This window comes from Centroberyx affinis, unplaced genomic scaffold (assembly GCF_046629955.1).
Source record: "Centroberyx affinis isolate AG114_WGS23_722 - 3 ecotype Tasmania unplaced genomic scaffold, CSIRO-AGI_Caff_v1 ptg000657l_1, whole genome shotgun sequence".
In the NCBI taxonomy this organism is placed as follows: Eukaryota; Metazoa; Chordata; class Actinopteri; order Beryciformes; family Berycidae; genus Centroberyx; species Centroberyx affinis.
This window is the reverse complement of record NW_027279283.1, coordinates 185,378-207,365: the sequence shown is the minus strand read 5'-3', so window position 1 is coordinate 207,365 and position 21,988 is coordinate 185,378. Positions and strand designations below refer to the sequence as shown.

At 39.0% G+C, this 21,988-nt stretch overlaps 1 protein-coding gene across 1 annotated transcript; it reads left to right on the top strand.

Annotated features, from left to right (window-relative positions):
* Positions 1 to 12,572: 12,572 nt before the first annotated feature.
* Positions 12,573 to 14,420, top strand: lingo1b (leucine rich repeat and Ig domain containing 1b). Its single transcript, XM_071519101.1, has one exon. The coding sequence runs from the start codon at positions 12,573 to 12,575 to the stop codon at positions 14,418 to 14,420; it is 1,848 nt and encodes a 615-aa protein (XP_071375202.1).
* Positions 14,421 to 21,988: the final 7,568 nt, after the last annotated feature.

Genomic DNA, 21,988 nt, shown 5'->3' with positions numbered 1-21,988 from the left:
CTTGTGTCTCGCCTTTTTATATTATAGCTAAAGGTGTGAGGCTGTGCAGTGGAGAGTGCCTGTTCTGTGTTTCTGACTGAGTGCTTTGCCAGGATGGTTGTTGCCGCCTGCTAATCTGCCCTTATTAACATTCATGTTCCTTTAAATACCAATAAACGCATCAAGCCTCGCATCTATTTGCTAAAAGAATATAAGCCCCTTTTTAAATCTCAACACACATATTTGCTATATGCTATTTCCAGTGGGGGGGTGAGGGATACTATGCAGGTGTTTCATTTTGCCACAGGTTGGATAGTTGGGTGGTGGTGATGGTGGTGAGGAGGGTGTGGGTGGGGAGGGTGGGGTGGGGTGGGGGTGGGGGGGGGTCTTTGTATCATTATGTATGTAGGTCAAACAACGGATGTCTCATACTTTCATCTGTATTGCCTGTTATATTTGCATCTTCATAATGGTGCCTGCATATCACTCCAGCAGGCAGACAGCTATGGAGGGACTCTTCCTCTCTTTTTTTGAACAGTGCAGTACAAACCTCTGCAAGCCACAGACCCCGGACAGTCTCTGAGTGAAGTGTCTGCTCTCCACGTCAAAGCTTTATGAGGCAGACAGAGCTTTTAATTGGGCCCCAGTAATCAGGTTATGACTGCTGTTCGACAACGTTTCATTTTGATGTGGTGTGGTGTGTGTGTGTGTGTGTTTGTCTCTGTGTGTTTGTTACCACATCTGCAGCTCCACACTACCTCTTAACACAATTTCAATGGGCTGGAATTCTCCTGTGTATTGATCAATGCGTGTTTATGATTTGCATTCACGCTTAAACGTGGTGAATCACTGAGTGATTAAAACCATCACGGTTACCTGGCAACAGTTCTTTCACGGCGGTCTTAATCTACATGTTGTCAAAATCAGTTTGTTCCATCAACATGTCTAATGGCAATATTAGTAAGCTGCTAACTGTACCACTTATACACCATTTATTTGTGTATGTAAAGACAGTCTGCATGCTGCATGCCATTTTGAGCATTCATAAATGGGCTATAAGGATGATCCATGTGTGTATCCAAGCACAAGAGTACAATACCACAGATTGTTTTTATGCACTCCACACTAATGTATGAGCTTATTTGAGCTGCAGCACTGGTTAAAAGCCCAGTCAGGAATTGAAGTATGGTTCTCCCTATTATTAATCCACCATCCACCTACTATAGGTTTATTTAGGTTTTCATTTAGTGGACATTTTCACTATCAAATTGCTTGACTCAAGAGTTTATACAAGAACTGACAGTATATGACAGCTGTATATATGGGAGTGTCAGCAGCCTAATGGGTAAAGAAGCAGACGTGATACCAGAAGTTCACCAGTTCAAATGCCTGGGCTGCAAACCATGGCTCCTCCCTTCCTCTTGATTGAATGTTTAAGTAAGGAAGGCACATAGTCCCCAACGGCTCCACTGGAGATGCTCAGTGGCCAATAAGGGCGGTTGTGCTGGGCAGCTCTGTGATGCGAATGAGTGTGTGCGTGTGCATGCAACTCTCCCTCCTCCAGCGACTATTCCCCTATGGCTTTGATGTAAACACAAATTCATTTACAGAGTTAACTGAGGAATAAAAGACCCCTGCGTTTGAAATGCATTTTAAAACTGTAAATGGCAGTTTACATTTGAATTATCTGCAAACTTAAAAGCAAAATTGCCCTGAAAACCTCGGGGCAGTTTACATTTGAATTATCTGCAAACTTAAAAGCAAAATTGCCCTGAAAACCTCGGAAATTTTCAGGATCTGAGCTTTAAAGATTCAAAAATGTCCTTTCCGATTGGCAAGCCCTTCAGACTGTCAAATTGAATCTGTATGCATATGTCAATTATTGATATGCTCACCAAAAAAAACAAAAACAAAAAAAAAACCCAGGGGTATGAATTGGGGCATGAACTCACTTTGTTTCACATCTCAGGTAAGAAATCATCACTCAAAATTCTCTTGACTTAGTAAGCAGATGTATTACACAAGAGTCTCTTCAAATGTCACTGCAAGCATATTTTGGAGCAGCAGCCAAAGCAAAGTCGCAAGTCTTGAATTTCATTTGGACTTTTAGATTCTTGTAGTTGACATGCAGTATCTTGAGCGTACATCTTCATACCTGCTAGACCTATATTGCTGACTTTATACAGCATGCCTGTGGAACATTTTGTGTCTGTGCATCAGCGGTTATTGACAAATTTATACAACCGTCCAAATGATTTAGATGATATAACATAATAACATTTATATGGATGACAATAGTAAAATGATTGGGATTCTGTTCAGAAGCCTCACAGACGGTGCTCACACACACAATACAAACTATGGAGTCTATCCATCAGTCTATTCTATACAAGACCAAACAAAAAGGCTCGTCATAATGAAAACTGTGGTGCTGCTTATTTTTTCCCAGTGCTTTGTTCTACTGTCTCATGCATAATATTTTGCGGTGCAGTTATATCACTATAGTAAGCATTCAGTCTACTGAACAAAAGGCATGTTTTTTTCACCGCAGGATCAAGTGGGTCTCGTCAAAGCCAAGGCAGTGTTTTTAGAGTAGGATTGAAAGTTCTGTCTGCTTAAATGAAATAATAGCCAAGCTGACAAATCATATGTTGGCAGCAAGGTTGCAAAGATGAATCAATATTATTTGGTGAGGATTTAAGGGACACGTATAATAAGTAAGCCCCATATGGCCTTGTGTTGGAAACCTGGCTATTTTTGTTATGGAGAGTGCACATATAATGCTTTCCTTGAGTAACAATGATTTATAATGATTTATTATAATAATGTCATCTGGAACTGAAGACATTGCAGCATCATGGTTCATTTTTATCTTCCTGAAAAAATGTGGACTGTGTGTTCCTAACTATAATCCATCTTATTGACGCCTAAACTTTTAAATCAGGGCAATTCTGCGTACGATGATTCATTTGTGATTTCCTGGAAAGGAGGGATGTACTCAATAGCCAGGCACCTTGTAGGGTGTAATTATCAGGTATTTTCTGAAAGAAGATTCCTCTGGAACCAAGATACTGCCACATAATGGCTCTCTTCAGTCACCTTTAGAAGAAAGTGGTGGAGATGATTGCGGTGAAGAGTGTCAGACCGTGTGTTTATAGTGTGTCAGCTGGATAGCTAGGTGACAGATGCAGGTAGATCAGTCACAGGATACTCAAATTTGCGTTCTACCAATGTATTCATAAGGTCACAGTGCTGCTCCTCTGCAGCAGCCTTCCTCATTTAAATTTAATAATAACAGCTTCATGCAAAATATGAGGCAGACATGGGGGAGGATGGAGGACTGAGGTTTGCTCTTGCTCGCAGTCTTGGCTGGATTCATGCTCTGGCATATTCCCTATAGTAGAGCCCAAACATCTGAACTGACCACAATGGCAGAAAAAAACAAAACACATTGCAATTGGATTGCAAGCATATATTGTTTTGTGTGTTGATATTGCCTTGTTAATACATGTAGTTACAAGTTTAGTATTCAACTGTAAGCCCTTCTGTCCAGAGGGAAAGACTATGGATTGGTCTCTGTCTATCCATCCGTCCGTCCGTCTGTCCATCTGTTTGTTCAGCTGTTATGCACAATATCTGATACCAATGCTCTGATTTAGATGTAACTTTAAGGAATGATGCATTTTTCCACTGGATTTCCGTGTTCTCAAAATTATACTGACTGGCCTAAGGGGGGCGCTACAATTACACATTAAATTAATAATTATTTTAACAAATATCTCCCACACCGTAAATTCAGTTGGCATAAAAATTGGTGCACATATTCAGATTAGCATAAAATTTGCCTCTGGAGCCTTCAATGTATGTCATATTGGATTTTATGCCATTTTGAATTTGAAAACAGCTCTACCCTTAGGCTTCTTCATGTATTTTTACCTATCAACACCAAACTTGGTGCATTGCCTAAGAAGATGGCAATACACTCATACTATATCTACTCTGTACTATATACTATAAAGTGTATGTGTCTCCTAGTGAATAAGATGGAAGTTCTGTACAAATAGCTCAAGAAACTGAGAGGCAAAGAATTGGAGAAAACAATTTTTGTGAATTATCCACTTCAATAGTTTAACTTCCCCAGTGTGATTGAATATCAATATTAAAGTTTACTCCAATCTCATATTTGTAGCTGGTGATTATTGCATGGTGATTTGGTATGAAAATCTCACAAAATCTCCCATTGTACGGTCTGTGAAGAGCTGTAAGAAGCCTAAGAAGTCTGAGGTAAAATTGGCATTCAGCCCTTTCTTTTCGATTCCAGTCCAAAATATCTTATATCCTCTGATGGTGTGTAGGGGATAAAGGTTTGTGTAATTTCCAGCTTATCCTGCTGCTAGAAGTGACTTTCAAGAGGAATGGCTGTTGATGAAGAAAGGAGCCTCTTTTGTAGAATTACTGCAAGGCATTGTCAATGAACCAAGAAATACATCTGCATGGAAATATAACCACTTGGGCACACTGCAAGGTTCACTCCAGGGCAGTTTTGCAAAACTCATAATCGGGATCAGAATTATACAGATATTCTAATGCTGCTTTTTGCAACCAAGGATCAGACTGATCTTGCCGATTTAGAATCTTTTTTTTTTTAAATATCAGATCATTCTGATCCAGATACCTCAAGATCACCGAATACAGATCTTAAAATAGGCCTCTATCTTGCCATGTATTGGACAAATAATGATTGAACTAGCTGAAAAAGTGTTAGACAGTTTGCATGTTACTTCTATTATTAGTGTAATAATAATTGCATTGTATACTTATCTGCACAAGTAGCCTATACAATGCATACAAATGTAAAGAGAAAATGAAGTCTCATTGGACTGTAAAAATAATTCAAAACAAAACTTCCAATTTCTCTGCAGACTGTTGTCATTCATTAACTCAAGGACCCTTTGAAAACTTAAGGCTCACAAGAGCATCTCTCATTGACCATCCAGCTGGTGCATCCTGCTGCAATGGTGGCAGTTGGTATGAGACTTTATTTTGACGATTTTGTTCATTTATATTAAATACTATTTGAATCTATATTTAAGATGTATAGGCCTTATGCTTTTAATCTGAAGCTGAATCCACCCTTCCAGTGAGATTGCAGTTATTCTGATTTTTAATATTGAAACTATCCTAGGATTGGATTACCCAATCCAAATCCCAAAATGAATGATCAGAATCTCACTTATCAGTTTTGAAAAAGCCACTTTTTAGATTTAATCCAATCCAATTACTGAAATCCTATCAGAAAAGTTTTGAAAAAGTGGGTCCAGAAGTAATTTTATACAGAACAAAACATCCAATTTGAGTACAACCAACATTCGATAGTGCAACAGTTTTGGGATGTAAGTAAGTGGGCTGATGTGTCTACTGAAGGCTAGCTCAATAGCAAGTATTGCTATTGGGAATTTATCACAGAAATATATGTTTTGTTTTATGGGGAGTATTATCAAAATGGGACAACTATACATTTTTGGAATTGCATGCAACATAGATGCAACAACATTTTGATTGTAAGCTTGTTATTGTTTTAGCAACATTCTCAAATTTGTAAGAGTCAAGAGGATTTAATAAGTACTTAAGGCAATTTAGATGACAACAAAATTGAAAAATGTGCTTGATCCTGAATAGAGAGCAACTCAATTTGTATTGAAATCACAGGCCTTTGTATTTTATAGTACATGTCAAAGTCTTGTGCTTCTACCTTTAGGTTCACTCTTTTTTTCTTGCAGCTGTCTTCAATGAATGGTTTGTGAAAATGGAAAATCTGCATATGAAATGAGTAGGCACATTTTGTCTCATAGGTTGCTTGAGATGTCATTGTCAAGTTGTCTCGTATCTCTACTTTAAGTCAACCTGACAGAGTTTTAGCTCTTAAAAACTTGGTTTGATCTAAATCGTAATATGCTTGTATGATAAGATCAAATGAAGGGTGCTTCACAGCCAATACATGCTGAAATTAGTGATCTTAAAAACAGAGCAGGGTACAATTTGTATCCTAACTAAATACCCTTTTTCCATTACTGTACATTGTGGAATGACACCTTGCAATTTTGAACTTCACTTAATTCTTATATTCAGTTAATTTTCTATTTTCAATACACAATACTAGTCACATTGTGGGAAATTAGTTGCTACATTTTGTCCAGAAGTTGCTAAAGTAAGTACCCTTATGTTATATGGGAGGGAATGTTTGTTGGTATATTGACGGCACCTGATTTAAAATGGAGTTTGATTCAGATAGTGACAACGCTGCTGTTGACTATTATTTTGAGCCTGCTTGACTGGACCAGTTTTCCTCTTTCAGCATTGTTAGTATCTCAATCTTCAGTACTGCAGGGACAGGCAGAAATGCTAAGCTAATCTGAATGGACTACATCCTTCTTTGAGCATTGAGCATGTAAGTATTGCTGTCTTATGGGGCCATGATGAAGAAGCTAGTTCAGCATCTTTAGCCTGCGGGATACAGAGTAGGGTAGAGAATGACTTCTTGGATCTTCTGCCAACCTCCTTGCTGTTGATCTCACTGCTAGGTCCTGGTGGGTCTATTTAGGTAAAGCAGTGTCCCTCTGCTGCATCACAGATGTTACGGAGATGTTATGGATGGTTGATCTCCTCTTTGGAACAAGCAAGGTGACTATTATGTTTATGCACAAACAACTGGCTGGTGAACCCAAAGGGGTTTTCAATTAAATCACAAATCCTGGCCCCCCTCTCCCCACCTTCTTTTGTGCTACTGTGCGATGCAAGAAGTGAAAATCTTCTTCCCCAAGACACCACAGAGCTCTGCCCTCTCTACCTCTTTAACCTCCTTGAACTGCTGCTTCAAGGACTCCAGCCCCAACTGGCTAATCTTTGCCGTCATACAGCTCATTAAAAAGACGGTTCTGGGCACTTGCTTATCTTCTGCAGTGAACACTATTATTGTCTGGAGTCCTCTGACAATGCTTGAGTGCTTCTGCATCTCACCAGCGATAGTTCCCATGCACTGAACCATTTTCTCCTTCGCTAAGCATTTCATCCTGGCATTTTGGATCATCAGGCCATGCAGTTTCTTGTAGACCTTCCATTGTTGGTGTTAATTAGCAGGGGTTGCTCCCTTCATCTCAGGCTCCCATGGGGGTTTGTTTTCATGGGATTTTTCATAGCTGGCTGTTAATTCTTCTGGAAGATGCAGGTGTGTTACTAACCCTTGCTGCACCGTTACAGTTATGAGCTGTCCACTTTCTCTCCAACCGTCACCACTAGCCTGGCAGTGGTATGCTGGGAGCCTATTCCTGGGTGTCACTGGTCTAACCACACTGACCAGTAATTGCTTGTCGTTATCATATTAAATTAATTACTGTAATAGTATTACCTAATATTATTATTGTAGGTAATTATTGTATAATCTCTAATGTCACTAATATTAGTCTACTTGCGTAAACCTGCATGTGGCTTACAGATACCATTCCCACTCTAAGAGATATCAAATCCTTTTCCATCCATCTTGCCCCTTGGACAATATTCCCACTAAATTCCTCAAACAGGTCATTGGTACAGTTGGTCCAGACATTTTACGTATTATAAATATATAGCTGTATTCTGGCTCCATTCCCCCCTTCTTTAAATATGTTCCAGCCTCTCCTAAAGAAACCAAATCTCAATCCCCCTGCTCTCAATAACTATTGACCTTTTTCAAAATTGCCCTTCTTATCCAATCCTTGAAAAGATTAATTCTTTACAGCTACTGCCATTTATGAATTTCAACAACATCTCTGAAAAATTGTAATCGTGTTTCAGAGCTCAGCACAGTACTGAGACTGCTCTACTCAGGGTGACAAAAGTCCTCCTCATTGCTGCTGACAGAGGTGACTGTACGGTTTTAATTCTGTTAGACCTTAGTGTTATTTCTGATACTGTTGACCACAGCATTTTGAATAATAGGTTGGGTTGGGCTCACTAATACTGCTCTCAATTTCTTTAAATCATATATTTCTAATAGAAAATATTCTCTTGTTGGCACCACCTCCTCTGCCCTGGCGCATCTCATTTGTGGCATTCCCCAAGGGTCAATCCTAGCCCCTTGTCGTTCTCCTTTTATATACTGACTCTTGGTGACATAATTCATAAATAATATCCATTTTGATTTTCACTATGCTGACGACACACAACTTTATGTACACATGAACTCTTTCAACTGGAGTAGCCTAAATAGCCTTAAGGATTACCTGTCAGATATTGTGCTAGATGTCCCAAAACGTTCTCCAACTGAATGACAATAAATCTGAGATTATTCTTTTTAGCCTAATCCTAAACCTAACCCTAACCCTCACCCCCAACTTCATCAACTCAATTGTGAACAGCCTTGGTAACCTGTCAGCCTTTGTTAATCCCACAGCTACAAATCTGGCAGTAGTATTTGATTCAGAGCAAAGTTTTGACTCTCAAGTAAAGAGGGTTGTTCAGTCATGTTTCCACAGCTAAAAAAAAACATTGGCAAAATTAGGCCTTGCCTCACCTTATCTGTTCTGGAAAAGGTAAAAAAAAAAAAAAAAACGTTTTATAGAAAAGCCTATTTAGAGTTGTTTTACCTTTCTCCTGTTGTTTTTATTCCTCTTATATTCTTTTTGTTCCATTTTTTTATTACCTGTTTTACTTGCTTGTCTCTGTAAAGCTATTGAGCCGAATGTATGTGGCTACACTGAGGTCAAAGTGAGAGGTGGAGCAAAAACTGCTGTAGTCTAGTGAGCACATTGATGCATCGTCATGAACGGAAGCACAAGCATAAAGTTGCTGGAATCTTTGGGAGATACAGAACAGAGGGTATGGGATGTATATGTATCAATCTTACTTTTGTGGAAAGCTCAGGTTATCTTAGGTTAGGGCATTTATTGCAAAACTCAACCAAAAAAAACAAACTAGGAGCAACAAGGCCTCTCTACCAGAGGCTACCAATGTTACAAAACGCATTATAAAAGTGGGTTAACTGAAATGATCCAAAATCTATTTCTTAAAGATTTGACTCTACATCTATATGTATAGATCCCAACAGTGCAACCACCATTGTGCTGCACAACAAAGATGCTTAATAATAAATAAATAAACACAACAAAAGGGGCATGTATGCATTGTACTATTGTTCATGCACAGAGCTCATATGTCATATGTTGCACACATCCTCAAACCATCACAGTGCACACTCTATCAAATGTTTGCCACCCTGCACAAGCCACATGGCACAGGGAAGAGAGGAGATGCAGAGACTCAAGGCTAGGAGAGACTAATGGTAAGCAGAGGGATGCTTTTGAGAGAAGAATCTGACAGGGTGAGAGGTCCGCTGAGAAAATGCAAGCAGTTGTAGAAGGGCAGGAGAGAGAAGACTTGTCCACTGTTATTCTTCCCAAGGTCATTACTATCAAAAAAGGAGAGAAACAGGGTAGGAAGAAAAGAGACAGGGCGCGATAGAGCTAGGGCTCATGTTTCATTTTTTTCTCTCCTCCTTCAAAGTAGAAAGAAATTAAATCATACTTTAAACCCCGATATAAACATGTAAGATGATTTGAAACGGAGGATATAAATGGGGCCTCTTGCACTTGAGAGGTAATTCAATAACATTTTCCTTTTTTTTTCATAATTTCAGTTCAATGTCAAAACAAAGTGGTTAGACATTTAGTAGATCTGGGCTCTAAGGTCCTTGTCTGATTACACAGATAGTACCCATGCCCTTACTACACTCTTGGAATCATAAATAATGCATGCTACTTTGGTAAGAATATCTACATAGCATTTGCATTTGTTTGTTTTCTATTAGCAATGACATCAGTGAGCCTCATTCACCATCATTCCAGAATTGACAGATGAAATGATATTCTGTGTGAAAAATATATAAATAAAAAGTCTCGTCACTCATTTTTTTCATTGAATATCTTAGGAATTTCTCATTTCACATGGAGTTCTTGAAGAATCTGTCACGATGGATCAAAGTGAAGACTTATGTTCATGTATGAGGTTCTTGACTTTGAATGCACTGAACTGTATAATCGGTCTGTTCAGAATTTTTTTTTTTTTTTCACCATCCCATCAGACAAAGCCTACATGCTATCCATTCGCAAATTCACATAATTAGTGAGGGACAGAAAGGAGTGGGAGGTCACAAAGGAGCTCCAGATAGACACTTTTGTTTTTGTTCTGACAGTCTGCTTTTCACTATACCCCAGACACATTGGACTTAGGCCGAATGTTTCAGACATATGCAGCCAACAGAAATGAGCAGTTTTGAAGGAAGTGAAAATGGAAGTGGCACTTACTGGACTATTAGATCTGCTTAGACCACAATCTAAGCTGCCTCAGTCCCATGACTTTGATCCCATTGGGTGTTTGTGAGGTATAATTTGTGTCGGTGTACTACAAGCAGTATCATTTTCATCTTCACTGTCAAGCTTAATCCAATTTTTTAGTGCTACAACACTGTGACACAGACTAAGAGGCCCTACAGTGCACTACAGCAATAATTTGAAGCACTCTTAAATAACCATTGTTTTCTCATGAATGAGCTGCCTCAAATTTTATTTATTTGAGTTGAAACAATCCACAGTGCTGATTCAGCCCCAGTGCATGCTATGGCAACATGATAAATATGTGGCTTTCGACTGTGTATTAACCTCTCAATGCGGGAATTCAGTGTTTCCTCTCTGAAAACCAGAACTGCAGATTCATTCCTTTACATCATAATAAAATGTTGCCAATACTTCATTTCCCGATTGTAGAACAACATGGTCATTACTCATAATACTGGGAGAGACAACCTGAACAGGTGCGTCATTTAAAGATACACTGCTTGTGTATCTAAGTGTTTGACTACATATACTTATACAGCTCTGCTTTTTACAGTGTTTACAAATATGAAACTCAGAAAAAATGTAAAATGCCTGTATTGCTGTTATATACGGTCAATCTGCGCATCAAAAGCTCAGACAATAAATTACAGAGTGAAAACATCAATTCAATCCAAAGGTGTAAACAAAACAGTGGTGGGGCCATAGAGCCCTCTCAACAAAAATAAATCCCAAAGTGTCATTATTCTGACTTTGCATAAAGCTCTTCTAAGAACACATCCCACAGATATAGCTGTGACTTAAATTGTATGATCGATGTGGGAAGTAGAGCTTGAAGGCTTTAGCAAGTTAAAGTGCCCCTGAGTCGAAAGCAAATAGGGGTTTAAAGTCCTCTGACAATCTCTCTCTCCATTTATCACCACTTGGCAGCAATCTCTGTTGTATATCACCTCAAGGTCGACAGCCCAGCAGTGGCATTGGATGTGTTAAGTTTGCTGATTATTTTCCGTCCTTTTAAAGACGCACTATAGGATTTTTGGGTGCTAATTTAAAAAAAATGCCGCTTGTGAGGAGAGAAAATGGGTCACTGATATTGAAAGTGAATGTTTTTCAGCACACTCATGAGCCATGAGCACAGGATGCTCAGGTTGTGTGAGCATGCCCTTTCATTGATTGGTCTTTACTTAGAAGCCAAGCCAACTGGATTCTCCCTCAGAATGAAACTTTATTCAAGCAAAGAAGAAAGGAGGGATGATACAACTTTGCAAAGATGTACAAATAAAAGCAAAATTGTGATTTGCGCTGAATTGTGAAAATGGATTTTGCAAAGCTTTTATGATGTAACAAATTTAGGTTAGGCGGTGACAAAAACTATGTTGTCATAGAGTAAATACATTTTGCTGTACCTTGGGGAGACTCCTTAGAATTTATCAAATATGGCGCTTGTTATTATCATGTAATTTGCCTCAATCCCTGGACACATGTTCATAGAGCTCTTATAGTATTTTAAGTAATGCTATTTTTCTTCTAGTACATGCTCTATTATGTGTGTATAGTGTAGCTTAACAGTCCAATGACATCTTTATATGATTTTATTTAAATTTGAGGGAAGCATTCTTTCTTTCTAAAACATCAGTTGAAGATACAGCATATTCTTGTAATTGTTATCCATTTGGACAGTCAGTCATGAACAAAACATTGGGACAGGCAGTTCTTCATGCAGTAGATCTTCAGCATTTTATTCCTTTTAGGTCTCTCTCTCTCTAGAAATGGAAACTTTATCTGTAAATGAGATGACTTCTGCTTCCTGAGGGCTGTTTGATTTTTATATTTAATTGGAGTTAATGGCATAAGATGGGGGATCACATAATAATTAAAGTGAAAAGGGCATATTTGAGCTAAATGGAATCCTGATTTGGTTCAGATTTATTTTTTTTATTTTTACTTTAGTCATATACATCAACTTCTAACAGAACCAATTCCACATTAGTAGTCACCTTTTTATTCCCTTTTTGACTTATTTTGGGGTAAAATAATATGATATATTAATAAAGAATCTGATGAAATACATTCTCACAACTCTTTCCACTTGATCTTCCCATGTGTTATGTAATGTGAGCAAGTATGATATGGCACTGTTGACATTCTTCATAGCTATTTCTGTCCCCAATTTCAGTGCAGTGTGCTAACACCTCTTCTTTCTTGCTTTCTCCAAAGGTAAGCAGTAGGATGGTGTCTGGGGAGGCAGGAGGGCACAGCTACCTGGTGGCATGCTGGCAGCCCATCCTGGTTCTGATGTTGGGCACCGTCCTTTCTGGCTCCACCACGGGTTGCCCCTCCCGATGTGACTGCAACGCTCAGGAGCGCTCAGTCGTGTGCCACCGACGGAGACTGGCAGCTCTTCCTGAGGGCATCCCCATTGAAACTAAGCTTCTGGACCTCAGCAAGAACCGTCTGAAAAGCCTGGGGCCTGAGGAGTTCATTAATTACCCTCAGCTGGAGGAGCTGCAGCTAAACGAAAACACTATCTCATCCATTGAGCCTGGGGCTTTTAGCAACCTCGTCAACTTGCGGACTCTAGGGCTGCGCAACAACCAGCTGAAGCTCATTCAGTTGGGAGTGTTCACAGGCCTGAGCAACCTCACTCAGCTGGATATTAGCGAGAACAAAATTGTCATTCTGCTGGACTATATGTTCCAGGAACTGTACAACTTGAGGGGTCTGGAGGTTGGTGACAATGACCTAGTCTTCATCTCACCCCGCTCTTTTCATGGCCTCAGCAATCTTGAAAGCCTCAATATTGAGCGATGCAATCTGGCTTCAGTGCCCACTGATGCCCTTAGCCATCTGCATAACCTGTTGTCACTTCGGTTACGCCATCTCAACGTCAGTGTCATACGTGATTACTCCTTCAAGAGGCTGTATCGGCTCAGAGTGTTGGAGATTTCTCATATGCCTGCCCTGGATACCATGACCCCAAAATGCCTGTTTGGACTAAATATCACATCACTGTCCATCACAAGCTGTAATCTTACTGCCATCCCTTACCAAGCCATCCGTCACCTGGGGTATCTTCGATTTCTGAACCTGTCTTTCAATCCCATTCATACTGTGGAAGGGAACCAACTGTACAATCTACAGAAGCTCCAGGCTTTTCACTTGGTTGGTGGGAGACTAACCACCATTGAGCCCTATTCTTTCCGAGGACTCAATCATCTCCGCATTCTTAATGTATCTAGCAATAGCTTGAGCACCCTGGAGGAGTCTGTCTTCCACTCAGTGGGGAACCTGGAGACCCTCGCCCTGTATGACAACCCTTTGGCCTGCGACTGTCGCCTGCTCTGGGTCTTTCGTCGGCGGTGGAGGCTCAACTTTAACAGACAGCAGCCCATGTGTGCTTCACCTGAGGCCGTACAGGGCAAAGAGTTCAAGGACTTCCCTGACATCCTCCCTTCTGACTATTTCATCTGCCAGAAGTCTAAGATTGTAGACCACAAGGTTCAAGAAAGCCATGTGGATGAGGGAACTACGGTCCATTTCGCTTGTCAAGCTGTGGGTGATCCGGTCCCTGTGATAATGTGGCTATCCCCTAGGAAGGAATTCATTACCACCAAAACTGTGGGGTCAAGACTTACCGTGTCTAATGAGGGCACATTGGAGGTGCGTTACGCCCAAATTCAGGACAACGGTACCTACTTGTGCATTGCCAGCAATGCAGCAGGCAATGACACCAAACCTGCTCACCTCTTTGTGCATAGCTACTCTCCCAACTGGCCCCATCAGCCAAACAAAACATTTGCCTTCATTTCCAACCAGCCCAATGATGAAGGTGCAAATGTGACCCGGGCTACAGTTCCATTCCCATTTGATGTAAAGACACTAATCATTGCAACCACCATGGGATTCATCTCTTTCCTCGGAGTCGTCCTCTTCTGTCTTGTTATTCTCTTTCTCTGGAGTCGAGGGAAAGGGAATGCAAAGTCAAATATAGAGATTGAATATGTGCCACGAAAAGAAGAGGTGGACGAGGCTAGTCCGACTGAGGCGTCATTAAAATTCAACATGAAAATCATGTGAGCCTAAGAAGGAGGTCACAAAAGCTTACAAACTGCACTTGGGGTGGATACTATCCTCGCTTGAAATATGTGCTCAGTTTATGAGAGATAGAAATTGCACAACTGCAAAAGCATCTTGACACTATACCCTAGACTTTTTTAACTTCAGGGACTAAATCTTTAAAAATGTTGCAAATGATGACTTTCAAATATTCAAATTTCTGTGAATTTTTATCGGCAATAGTCAATAAGAAAAATAAGCCAGTCCTACAATATATGCTCCTTTCTGCCAACAAAGGTTTGTCTTTAAACCTATCTACACTTTGAACTATACGTATTTTTTCTGTATATTGTTCTTTCCTTGTACATTACGCTATGGCACAATAGTAATGCTTTTAATGGCTATGAGTTTTGAACATATTACAATCTAAGGAGCAGGTTAACTTTTCAACATGTTTTGATGTAATTCAACCAGATGAGAGGAGTGTTAAAGGATGTTTTGCAGAGTTTACAAGAGTATGCTTGAAAATCATCAGAAAAACAGATTGGTATCATGTGCAGCAAAGTTAATTTATTTACCCATTTTGGCAGCTCAATGAGCAGTAGCACTGTATTGTCCAAGTCCTGGGGTTATCAATGGTGCATCTCAAAAATGGTGACGTTATTAATTTGATGCCTTAAGTTTTCCATTATCCTGCTTTCAGCTGAGCAATACATCATATTTCTCTGTAAAACAGATTTTAATGTCTAATTAATTTTGCAGTCAAGGTCTGCTCTGAAGATAATATGTTCATTGACTCTTAAAATACTTGTTTGAAAAGGATGGGCAGGTGGAAGGTCTATTAAAATAAATAACATTTTATACTACAAGGTTGCTTATTTTATCCTAATCTACTATGAAAGTGAATGTAAAGAGAGACATATGTTTTTCATCTCTAAGGAGGGAATTTCCTAAAATAATATTCAGTGAGCATACTGCCTATTTGTGGAGGCATATAGGTTACTCTGCACTCTTTGAGTCTCTGTAGGCATACCACACATGGAGATACTGATCTCACTGCAGTCGTTTAATGTCAATACTATCCAGCAGTGTGGTCCTAATAACAGAGTGAATGCTGACCTGGTGGCAATCCTATACAATTATTTTACTATTCCAAATTGCTAGGGAGCTATGTGCTTGTGTACTGTATACCAAATAAGGCATGTCAAAGTGAGACTGTTATCCCATTTCTATGACATTCTTTGATTTTGACATCAAAGGGAATGGGAACATAAGCCTTTTTAAGACGCAAGGGATCCTACAATACTTTCACATGGGTATTAGATTTGAAAACATAGGGATTGGTAAGGCTTGAATTACTTACATTATTAAAGTCAATCAGTCTCTGATAGAATGTGTTAAGGGACTGTCTGGTAGATCTGAGCATTTGAATTTTAATATGAAGAAAACAACAAGAATGTTTTCAGAATTTCCACACATGACTTATTGAAGAACATGGGACTGTTTTGCATAAATTCTCACTGAATCTAATTGTACAGTATCACAAACCAACAGACTAACATGGCATGGCTAATAAGACCCATGCATTCTGTGTCTGGTGGCCCAGGATTACCGCACAAATATTTCATTTTAAAGAAAAAAGTCTCAACCAGGCACATTTCTTCTTCAACTTTACAGACTTAATTGCTATTAAATTAATCATTGAGACAAACTTTATGTAATAACTGTTTTATCAAGGGACTGAAGATTGACTAATGACTGACTTAGTGAGATGACAAAGATATGAGATTTTAAGAATATTATAATGAGCAGATGACCTCTGTTCAGTATAATAGCCAAATATTTAATAATATAAAGCTAAAGCCAATTATGTGTTATAGTACTGTACGTTATGACTTCACTGTCTATCATGTATCAAACAGTCTGTCACAGTCTTACGTTAGTCTGAACTTGGGTTGAGTTTAATAGAGGTGTGTGTCGTCAATTAACTTCTCTCTTTTTTGTCTTGATGATTAATATTTTCTTTGTTTAAAGATAAATCTCATGACTCATGAATCACTTGCAAAGACAGTACTATCCCAGGATTATAACAGCTGAGCTCAGGTGACATGTGACTGGTCAACATGATATTTTTTTCAGATGATTGGTGGTGCATGTGTTTTTTGATACAAAGGTTCTGTCTTCCAGCCATGTTCCTGTGACTGACTCAACAGGTTTCCAGAAGAAGCAGATGTACGATGTGAGAGCTGAGCTATCAGACCCTGGAGAACAAGAATGATGAGAGGGGAATCAAACATCAAAGGCTACTCTGATCAGCATCATTGTCAACACAGGGCCCTAATGAAATACAGCCTGAAAACATGGTGGAGACTTGTGTGCATTCCTGAGAGGCGCACCCAGAATTATGGTCGGTGTTCAAAAAGTTACAGAAAACAACATGACAAATGACCTTGATGACCTTCTTATCCAAATTCAGATATGATAACAACAGTAACAATAACATCACAACAACTTACAGTAACAATTACAACAGTTACAATGTGCAGAAGCAATAAAATAAACAATAGGAAACTTCAGTTTTATAGCACCTTTCAAAACATGACTACATAGGAATACATTAAGAAATACAGTGAGGAAAGAATAGATAATTACAAATTATATAGAAGCCTATCTGTAAAAATATGTTTTAATATGTGATTTAAAAGGTGACAACAACGTCACAACAAATCACTGGCCACATTTGGTCAACTGCAGGACGACCAGGCAGGCTGCTCTCTGGCTTATAGAGGGTTAAAAGAGCTGACATGCAGTTAGCAGCCAGACGTATAGCCAAGCCTTAGAAGTAATCAGTGAATTTTTTTAAATAAATTCTAAAATTAACAGTCAACCAGTGTAGAGAAGCTAAAATAGGGATGATACGAGCATGTGAAGTGTGTTTAGTCTTCGTCAATAGTCAGGAACTTGGCAGCAGAATTCTGCACAAACTGGAGCCGTGCCACAGCTTGTTGACTAAGACAGACGAGCAGCGAATTGCAGCAGTGAAGGTGAGAGGAGACAAAGTTAGTACAAGTCTCTCAGTATTGTTAAAACACAGATCAATTCTAATCTTAACAATTGGTGATAAAATGTTGTTGACGTTTTAAATTTGAATCAAAGGTAACTAAATTCTTAGGGACAGGCTTGGTGTTCAGATTTAAACGGCCTTGAAACAACTGAATTTGTCTAGAGATGTGCTATGGGCCAACAATAAGGACCACAGCTGTGTGCAAATTTTGTTGAATAAATTTGGAATATTTGGAATAAATTTGGAATATTTTTGGCATAGCTTGCAGGAGATGAGACACTATGCCAACAAATATTATATCCAAGGGGTAACTTAAATGAAGAAAATAGCATAAACCCAAGAAACGAGCCTCAAGGCATTTACCACATGTTAATATTTAAGCAGGAGAAACAAACACCAGTGGAGACAGAAAATGTTCTGTTGACAGGTAAGATGAGAGCTAGACCAGGCAGTCATTGAGATGCCCACAAAATCCACAATCTATCAGTTATAAGTAAAAAATGATCAATATTAAAGATTATAGTGACAATGTTGGACTTCAACTTAAATTTAACTTAAAAGCTTTCAAAAATCTATTTGTTTGATCTGCTTGATTATCAGAATACTTTATCAGCATTTGTTTGGAACATTTGTCTGTTGATCTATTAGATCTCTAAGGTCCAGATTACTAAACTCATACTATCTGGATATTTTAAGGTTCTGTATACTATGTTACTTTATTTAAGTGCTGTATGGATACGGATATACAGTATATTACATGAGTCTTCAACTGCTGATAAATTAATATACAGTTGATGTTGAAAATAAAATGAAATTGCAACAGCAAGGCATTCTATAATGCCATTAATGAAAACACCAAAAACAATCCAGAATGTCATGCCGTTGTAACGGTAAATTTTGAATGGGAAAACATTCAAAACATGCTAAAATTGCATTTGGCACGCTTGGAGGCAAATGTAATTTTAATACATAGCTGGTCCTCACATATGTCTGTGTGCTTTCTAAGTGGCCACAGGAATCAGTGCCTGTCTTTACTTTGAGTAAATTCATGGTGTTGCATTTGTATTGCAACAGCAATGTACAATTCAACCAAGAAAAGAAAATGCAGAGGTTGCGGTAATAATCTCTAAAAATATAAAGATCTTTGGTGCAGATTTCACACATTAGAGTAATGCTGCTCTTGGGGCAGGAATACTGTACTGTGTGCATTTATCATGTTACCCTTGCATCAGGCCATCGTGTAGAGAAATGCTGGTAATGCTGCTCTTTGGGCAGGAATACTGTACTGTATACACAATATATCTTACCACCCTAGTATTACTATGTTGCACACTGAGCAATGCTGCTCTTGGGGCAGGAATCGTGTATTTTATGTATATATCGTGCTACTGTAGTATCACCTTATTGTGTATGAAATAATGCTGCTCTTAGGGCAGACAGTGCAGTGTAATGCCACCTTAAGATTTGCAGTAGCTGTACTGTATAGCACTATATAGTAACTCTCTTGGGGTGGTAAAAATGTACGGCAGACATGTAAAATGGTACATGTAAACCAGTCTATTGCAAACAGAGTATTGGTGCTGTTGGGGAAGGAATAGTGTACTCTAGTGTAGTGTGTACAGAGTAATGCTTCTGTTGGGGCTGCAATAGTGTACTGTATGCATTTATTACTCTGTTGTACACTAGTAATGCTGCTGTTGGGGCAGGAAGAGTATACTGTATGTGTATGACATGTTACCCTAGCATCAGTCAAGTAAACAGTATTGCTGCTCTTGGGGCAGGAATAGTGTATTGTATGCATATATTGTGCTATCACCTTAGTGTGTATGAGATAATGCTGCTCTTGGGGCAGAAATAGTCTGTACTATTTACAGTACTACTACCTTAAAATTAGTAGTACTGTACTGTATTTAGTAATGCTTCTCTCGGGCCAGGAATAGTGTACCGTCTCCATATATCATGTTAACCTGTTTAAAATGTACTTTTGTCAGGAGGCCCAAGATTCCTAGTGGCGTCTCTGTGTGTGTGTGTGATGAGGGAAGTTTAAGTTCTATTTTTGCAAAAATTTAAATTCATCCATGAATCCGCTATGAAAAGAGATATGTGTCATGCTCATATTGAACTGTTGAATTATTGAAGTCCCTTATGCCCGGATGCGTCTCAGGAAGCCAAATCTGAATTAAGAAAACTAAATTTGAATTAGGAATACTGAGTAATAATCACATTCAATTTCAAGCCATTGCATTCAATTTCAGATTGTGCCTTACAAATAAGATTTTTAAATTAATTTATTCAACATATCCATTTTTGTAATTCAACAGTTTAATATGAGCATGACAAATTCAAATTTCTGCAATTCAACACAATCAGTGCTGGCACAAATCTTTTTCCATAATCTTCACACCTTAGCTGGAGATTTTCACAGAACTCCCACAATCCTCATCTCATATTCAGAAATAAATATATGTCATCGCATTATGCTAATGTGCTGTAGCACTGTACCTGTACACTTGTACTTTTATGGGACTGTGATAAGAGTTAAAGTAAAAAAAAAAGAAGCTTTTATAGCCTTTAACAGTGCCTTACTATCATTACTATTTATGACTGTTAGTGGTGAAAGGCTCATGACAGAATTAGGTCATATAAACAAAGTGATGGCAATAATATGAAGTTATTCTGAGACACAATAGTAAGCATGCTGAGATTGTTGTAAAGCATCACCATAAACGCTGAGGAAGGTTAGAGTGGAACGTCTACCAAAAGAGGAACGCCTCGCTCTTAGATTTTACTATCTGAAAGGACACTGTGACATTGGCTATTATTTGTCTTGATGCAGTTTGTAAAAGACAGTCTGCAGTGGAACCTCATTACACTCAACAAGGGTTCTCCTGCATCCCCAAGGAAACACCTAATCCGACTGACGGAGTAAGTGGGTGTGCAGCTAATGTAAACAGCGCAAAGTCACAAGTCTTGCCTGTCTTAGGGGAGTAGACAAGAATTTGACCTCGCAGCTACTTGCGCTAGTGCTTCCTCAATCCCACACTAGTGTTCGTGGCAGGATATATGTCTTTGTTAAGAAGACTATGGGTCAGAGTGGATTCGAACATTGGCTCGAGTGAATAGACTGTCTCAAGGGAGGAAATGCAAGCTTGTGGACTGGCGTGCGTGCGTGTGTCCTTGTGACCTTGGGTGAGGATTTCTTGAGATTTCTTCTCTCTGCAAAGCACCGATAATCACAAAGGATATCAGAAAACATATGCATTAATTTCCTCTCGTTATTTTGAGAAATCTACTTTAATGCTACAATAACTTTTAGCCCTGAGGCAGCGAAGTGTATAGCAATTTCTGTCCTCCTCGCTCTCAGTTTGGTAAGGCCACATCCCAATATTGTCAGTCATCAGATGAGCTGTCTGATATACTTTGTGGGATAATCAAGCACCGCTATCTTGTGATGCAGAAAATTCATCCTACCTGTCTAGCAGCATACAAGCAGCTCTGCATCGCTTCTCAGCCCTGTTGTCTCCTTTAGATGGCATCAGCATGGAAAAACAATACCAGTGTTCGCCTGTGTTTTTGAACAGGGCTAGTCTGCTACACACTGAGCTTCACTGTTCTTTCCTTTGTCGCTGATTTCCACTGTTGTTGTTGCTGTGACTTCCCTACACTGTAGCCACTAGCCTCACCTTGACAGCCACAACCAAGCTTACCACTGGCCATAAGACACACGCATGTACACACAGGGTCACAGATAGACACAGACATGGATAATGTACAATATGTCCTATTTATTTATTGTTGTTTTCTTGTGAAAAAAGTTATAGTGCAGCTTCAACGCAATGCTTAAAACACAACATATAATCTAACCTGCCATGTAAAAGCAGTCAATGATGTAACTGAAATTATTGATAACCAAACTAAAACCTCCAACCGAATTTTGATCACACTGGTCAATGGTATGACAAATAATTTTGATAGTGAAATGTTTCAGCTTTAATATCCATAGCAATAGTTGTGCATAATGCTAGCTGATCCAGTGTTATGTCCACTGGAACATATCTGCTTCGATACTACACATATTGGGAAAACGAAGAACAGCATTTCTGTTTCTTTATCAAGATGTTCCTGCCAACAACTGCAAAGCTCCGTGCTCCAACACAAGCCTAGCTTACAAAACTATATACTGTATGTTGTAGAGCTCTTCATAAAGGGTAGAGTACATCAAATGAGGGAAACATCAAATGAGGGAAACATCAAATGAGGGAAACATCAAATGAGGGAACATCAAATCAAATGCTCTGGTTGACAAATGGAGACTAGTTTAAGTACTCTTATAATAATAATAATAATAATAATAATCATATTTGATTTGATTAGATTTGCTCAATAGCCCAATGTTTTGTTGATATTTCAGAGTAGGCTGAAACAAGGGCACTCCTGAGTCCTTGGCTCATATTATCAAGATTGCGTACGCACAAATACGCACACAGCCATTTCTAAGACCACCAAAAAAGACACAAACAGACAA